This window comes from Haemaphysalis longicornis, unplaced genomic scaffold (genome assembly GCF_048455015.1).
Source record: "Haemaphysalis longicornis isolate Haplotype H1 unplaced genomic scaffold, Haemaphysalis longicornis Haplotype H1 scaffold_2, whole genome shotgun sequence".
Lineage (NCBI taxonomy): Eukaryota > Metazoa > Arthropoda > Arachnida > Ixodida > Ixodidae > Haemaphysalis > Haemaphysalis longicornis.
This window is the reverse complement of record NW_027526295.1, coordinates 183,315,212-183,321,211: the sequence shown is the minus strand read 5'-3', so window position 1 is coordinate 183,321,211 and position 6,000 is coordinate 183,315,212. Positions and strand designations below refer to the sequence as shown.

The following is a 6,000-nucleotide window of genomic DNA, read 5'->3' as shown; positions in this document are numbered from 1 at the left end:
AAAACAGCAAGCACACAAACAAGCGCGAACGCCTCGCACTAGGGATAGCTTCGAGCTTCGAAGACACATATATGGAGAGGTTTCTGGTCACGCGCATGAGAAATACACGAAACCCCAGCCACAAACAGCTTCACTGTAAAAAATACATGCACTGGCATATAAATCAAAATTTTAAAAATTACACCATCTTCCCGTAGGGGAACCCTGAGTAGTATGCGAAGCAGCCATGGGGTCGACTAAGTTCCCATTAGTTTACAGTTCGTGGTTTCCGTTGACGTTCAGCTTCACGTGCCTTCGTTGTATCAGTAGCTTCTTGACGTAGTTTGAATGAGTGAAGGACATAAGGTGCGTTCGTAGCACATGCTCCCGTCTCGGTTTGTAGCGCACCTCCCTTTGCGGCCAGAAAGTCGTGGGATCGAAACCGGGCGCCGCCTAACTATTTCTTTTTACAGTGGACTGCGCTGACGTCAGCCCAACGCTGACGGGGCTAAAGAGACGCGCATGCGCAGTAAGTTGCGGACGGCGGACAACGACAACGACCACGAGGGAGGGAGGGACACAGCCCAGAGCATGAGATGCTTCGCATGTAAAACTTCCAGATAATGTGAACCATAGGCGTGCGCAGAGTTCTGGATTAGGGGGGGCAAAGTCTTACGCTGCGCCTCTTCTCACTGAAGGCCTAGCGGTCCGAACGCAGTGCAAAGAGGGATGGTTATAAAATTTTTATTTCAATGCGATGGAATTGCAACATACAAAATATTTCTGAGCATAAATTTTTACTTTCATATGTTACATCGGCAAGGTATGGGGCAACTTTGGCGCCCCCCTTCAGATGATTAGGGGGGGCGGCCGCCCCCCCTGGCCCCTCTGTGCGCACGCCTATGATGTGAACGCAAACCCCAAGACCTTCTGCTTGTTTTTGTTCATTTTTGTCTTTCTTCGGGGGAACAGGAACATGGAAACCAACAGTCACGTTCTCCCCTTCTGTTCTTTCTCGTTCGCTTGCTGGTGGAGCAGCAGATGGATGCTGCTGAAATGGGGAATGAAGACGAACTCGTCATCTGCTGGCACCTTTTTAGGATGAGACAACTACGACATCTGAGAGAAGAGAATGTTTAGTGCGTCTCCTGCTATATACAATCTATTTACGAGAGGTTTTATATACCTAAATACACGGGACTCTTTGCAGCCCTGTCGAAGAATAGAAATTTCCCTTTCGCAAACTTCCGATTGGCCTGCAGTCAAAATGTCCGCCCGTATTTCTTCCGGCCAATTATCCGGTGCAAAACCGCCTCTCTCAAGGTGATCATTCGTCGCTTGCGGTCTTGAGCATTCCTTGCCTCATTCTTCGGGTTACTCCGAATTGCTCGAATCCTCTGCAATGTGCTAGCGCTTTGCCACTGTGGTGCAATCATCGCGCCACCCGCGAATGCGTCATAACGCACACACCATACACTGGCATTGTAGGTTACGCAGTGTTGCGCAATCCCTTGGAATATCGAATGCCCACAGCGCACTCGAGCGAGTCCCTCGTGGACCTGAAGCGATATTGTGATGCAACAGCTCAGTGTGGATCTGCGATGACTCACCTCTCCGTCTGCTGGTCGCCGCAGCTTGGTGTAACGGGCGCAATGCAGAGGAAGTGATGAGGCTGCGTGTGCTTTCGAACTTAACACCAACGTTTCAGATCGCAAACGCCTAAACGTAGTGCGTAGCAGGCTGCAACCAATTTAACAATAATTATAGTTAATCGCTCTAACCACGAGGTTCGAACGTGGCGCCGATTACATGCCGCTACCTATTTCATTTCTCGCACCTTCGTCTCCTACCTCTGCCACTGTTCCCCACCAGCACAGCCCATCTCGTGTGGTTCTGCCATCCCAATTAATACCATTTTCTTTCTATGTCCTAAACGCTGGGAATCCGCACGATAGCCTCTCCCCGGAGGACCAGTACTGATGGCAGATAAAAAATCCCGGGTCATCCACTAACGTGAAACCTGGGGAGGGGCGAATCATGCAGTGTATAAGTGTATTCTTGGCGCCTTGGCGTTTTTGCCCACGGAGATGAAACCGTTGGGGGGTGGAGGTATACAGCTTTGCTGTAAAAGTCTCGTGTCTTTGAAGCACGAAGCGTACCAGGTGAAAATAAATGTTTTTTTTTCTAGCTGGATTATTGAACCAGAAATTTCTTCTAGCTAGAAATATTCTAGCTAGAAAGGGCAAAATTCTAGCTAGAAATAGCAGATTTCTAGCTAGAAATAGCAGATTTCTAGCTAGAAATAGCAGAATTTCTAGCTAGAAATTCAGTTTCTAGTTCATTTCTAGCTGGATTGAGATTTACTTCTAGCTAGCATTTGTCAGTCCAGCTAGAAGGAAAAAAACCGCAAGCTGGAAATAATCGTTTCTAGCTAGACAAAGAATTTTTCTAGTTAGAAAGTTGTCGATTCCAGCTAGAATCTAATAATCTATAGTCAGAAATGAAGCTGGAAATTATGATTTCTTGCTAGAAATGCTCTTTCCATTTTCACGGGGGATGGTCTAGTGCGAAATGTTGGAAGACGAGTGTCCCGGTGTTTTAGTACCGGGACTTGAAACGACGACCATGACAAGAGACGCCGACAGCCCGAGCCCCTAAGGGGCTTCGCCCCTAATGAACCCGAGCTGTACGTGGAACCACGTGACTTCCTTAAATCTCTTTACTTCCTGAAACCGTCGGCGTAGACTTCGGAAGTCATGAAACGGTTCATCAGAAAGCATGGCCGTCTACGCCAGTACTACGCAGATGAAGTAAGGGAGCGTAAAAACGCATCCAAGCGAACAGTGAACTTCCCGGCAGCTAGCTGTTCGCTAGCTGCCGGGAAATTAACCATCGCCGCAACTTTCCCTTTACACGGCAGCATAAACGCGCGTACAACGTGTAAGGGATGGATCTAAGCCATTCGAAAGCATTAAAGCAGGCCCCGAAGAAAAATATCAAGCAGTAGGATTGCGAAGCCCTTGAACAACACGACCATGAATACGCAAAACGTCTACGCAAACGGACTAAAGACTGTCGCATTAACAACCTATGACAATTAAGTGCTTAGGTGTCCTCTGACTTTTAAAATTCGCTTACCTAGGGCTCAATAAAACACTCCCAGCATCCTCGTCCGCAACCGTGCGCGCCCGAGTTCACAGCGTGGTCGTTTGCCAGCTTGCCGAAACTGACGCGCGCACGTGCATTCAGAACCCGTGCATTCAGAACAAGAACCAAACTGAACGAGGGTGCTTCCCGGCTGCATCTAACGAAAATCGGACATGCGGCTGGCAACGTTCGCCGGTACCAGACGATCCACGATGGCAGATGCACTTGTAAACAGCTCGAATGAGAGCAGAATGGAAACTGAAAACAATATTCTTTACGAGCTGCTGACGTACTCTGAATGGCAACAGGAGCCTGAAATACTTGTGAGTTCATTCCCGCGCCTCTCAGCAGTTTGTAAGACGCTGCCACTGGGATAGGGCCTCAAAAATGACTTCAGACCTTGACCGAATGCTGTGCTCTCAATTCTCTGTGTAATGATGTTTGACATGCCGTTTTAAACTGATAATATCTGCACCTTACCCACCCGTCGTAGGTATATCAGGCTCTAAGACCTCGTAGGAATCTGCAAGCAATTTAGAAGCTGCATTTATTTTGCTTTGGAAAGTTGTTTAACGGCTGAGCTTGGGTGTCAATATTGTATTGTGTGTTTTATCGTAGCGAGGCACATGGCCTATACATTTGTTACCTGCATAGTCGTTGGATGTTATTTGTTTTCGCTATGCTGCTATGCGAAACAAATCGTAGTATAGCGGTCTACAGGGTCCGGTAATGTTGCGTTCAGACATACGTACCACGTTTACAAACGAACGAAACGCGAAAATGCTCATTGTTGAGAAAAAAAGTGTGCCTGCTTGATTTTGGGGTCTCATGTTCGTTTTTATTCATTCTAGAGTAGGGCTGCTGTCGAGAGATCGGAAGATGCAAAAGGCTTCGGTAAAGTGCAGTTCGTTTACCTTGAGTACTCGTACACATTAAAGAAACGTAGATTGCGCAACTCATAACTCTACTCTACGCCCCTAATACAGGAATCTGGGGCTGGCTTGGGTCGCTGACCACCTCGATGTCGGGCATCCCGCCCGCCGTTCAGAGGCTCCGCTCCTTTCACATGGACTGGCATTTCGTTGTGGGAGGGTGAGTGAAAATCAGCTTTGATGCATCCATGTGTGATTACTCTTTCGTGGCGAGCTTGTACGCTCAAAGGCTTGTGGAGAAACGGTCATTTTCTTCGTTCTTATTAAAAGGACACTGAAGACAACCAGAAAGTTCGTTTCAAACGGAAGTCTGACCTTTCCATAGCCATTTTGGCCTTGATTCGGTGCAGAAAGATGCCTTAATTGCTGAGAAATCGCTCATCAAACATCGCATTTCCCTTCCTCATTTCCCTCGCAGCAATTTTGTGATCAATTCCCTCGCAGCGATTCGCACCGGCTGCTGCAGCCGCTGTTTGTGTCACAACAAATTGAAAGCAAGTGAGGCAGCAGTGGTGTATAACAGTATAAAAGCAGTTGAACACAACACTACCACGTACTGAGCAATTTTGTCAGTTTTTGTCAAATCAGTTGTGCTTTGCCGAACTCCCACGTCCTCTGCTGCTCCGGTCCACTAAAAAAAAATTTTCATGGGACCAGTGATCAGTATTGACGCTTTGTTGAAGGAAAGCATACTGTCCTTTTTAGGCTGCGTGACGGTTGGCTTCAAACCAACCACTCGTGTGCAGCACACCTTCTCGCATAGCAGGGTCGCCGCAAGTGTGGACGAGTAGCGCCATCCAGTGGTAGCCAGGGAACGTGTTGCGTACGCCAGACGTTGCGTATGGGTTGCATTCACTGGTGGGACACGCATGCGGGCAACCATGTGTGTGCGCCGTCACTGGTTGCGTACGGCTGCGCGAGATGGCGGTACTTGTCCATGCTGAGCACACGATGTGTGTTTGATGTTTCAAAATGCCCCCACCAAGGCCTCAACTCCAATGGAAGAGCGAGTAATAAGATATCTTAACAACACCTCCGAGAATCAGGTTGAAAGGGGGCAGATGACGCACTTCAGTGTTTCTTTCCTGCGAGGTGCGGGCACAGTGGCACAGACATGGCCGTTTTTAGTGTTGTCAAGCAAAGAAATTGACTGCTAAACTTTTCAGTGAATACCATCTATATACTTCAAAATACTGATTTTAGCCAAAATAAGCTTTCCTGTGTTTTTTCTTATATTTTTTTTGTGCAGCAAAAGTAAACTGAGGGTCATAATAAAAGTGGCTATGCACGCAGTACTGTGCAGGGGTCGCACAATTATCTGGCCAAGTATTGCACCAGGTATTGCATCAAAACTGAAACAAGCTTGCTGGCGTTCGGGGTCATTGAGTGATCTATCGGCTCGGCTCCTAGATATTGTTTCTAGCTTTTTCTTTGTTCTTTGATGTTCAAACATGACACCATGAAAATGTCCCGTTACATTTTTATGAACTTGTGCAGGTGTATTGCTAAAATATTTGTCACGCAATTTCAGCCACTTCCAGCGTAATTTGCGCAGTGTAGCCAGTGGCGACGACACCTCTCTTCACGTTTTCACTATTTTCCACTTTATTTTTTAAAAAATCTGCGCATAAGAGGGGTGTATTTGTGTTCTCAGTAAACTAATCTATAAATCTAGAGCAACGTGTATTGGGACTTCAGTGTCCCTTTAAGATAAACAAGAAATATCATTATGACATTTGTTCTGGAATCACTGTTTTTAAGTGTATCCTAGAAGTGTTTGGGCGTTTGTATGCGCTAACTATTAGAGCAAAACCCAGTGCGATATCTTCACAAACCAGAAGGATAACGAGGAATTCCTAAGCTTGGATCGCCCTTCTGCTTTACTTTTGCTTTTTCCAAGAAAAAGGTGGAGACATGCATGTAGGGCATGCATAAAACGTGG

At 46.9% G+C, this 6,000-nt stretch overlaps 1 protein-coding gene across 1 annotated transcript in view; it reads left to right on the top strand.

Annotated features, from left to right (window-relative positions):
* The first annotated feature begins 3,298 nt into the window (after nt 1-3,298).
* LOC144169619 (NBAS subunit of NRZ tethering complex-like) overlaps nt 3,299-6,000 on the top strand; it is an 89,930-nt gene continuing 87,228 nt past the window's right edge. Inside the window, exons 1-3 of the mRNA XM_077698872.1 lie at nt 3,299-3,449; nt 3,978-4,020; nt 4,113-4,218. Of these exons, the coding sequence (XP_077554998.1) occupies nt 3,300-3,449; nt 3,978-4,020; nt 4,113-4,218 (299 nt within the window). The 5' untranslated portion in view covers nt 3,299. The remainder of the gene's footprint in view (nt 3,450-3,977; nt 4,021-4,112; nt 4,219-6,000) is intronic.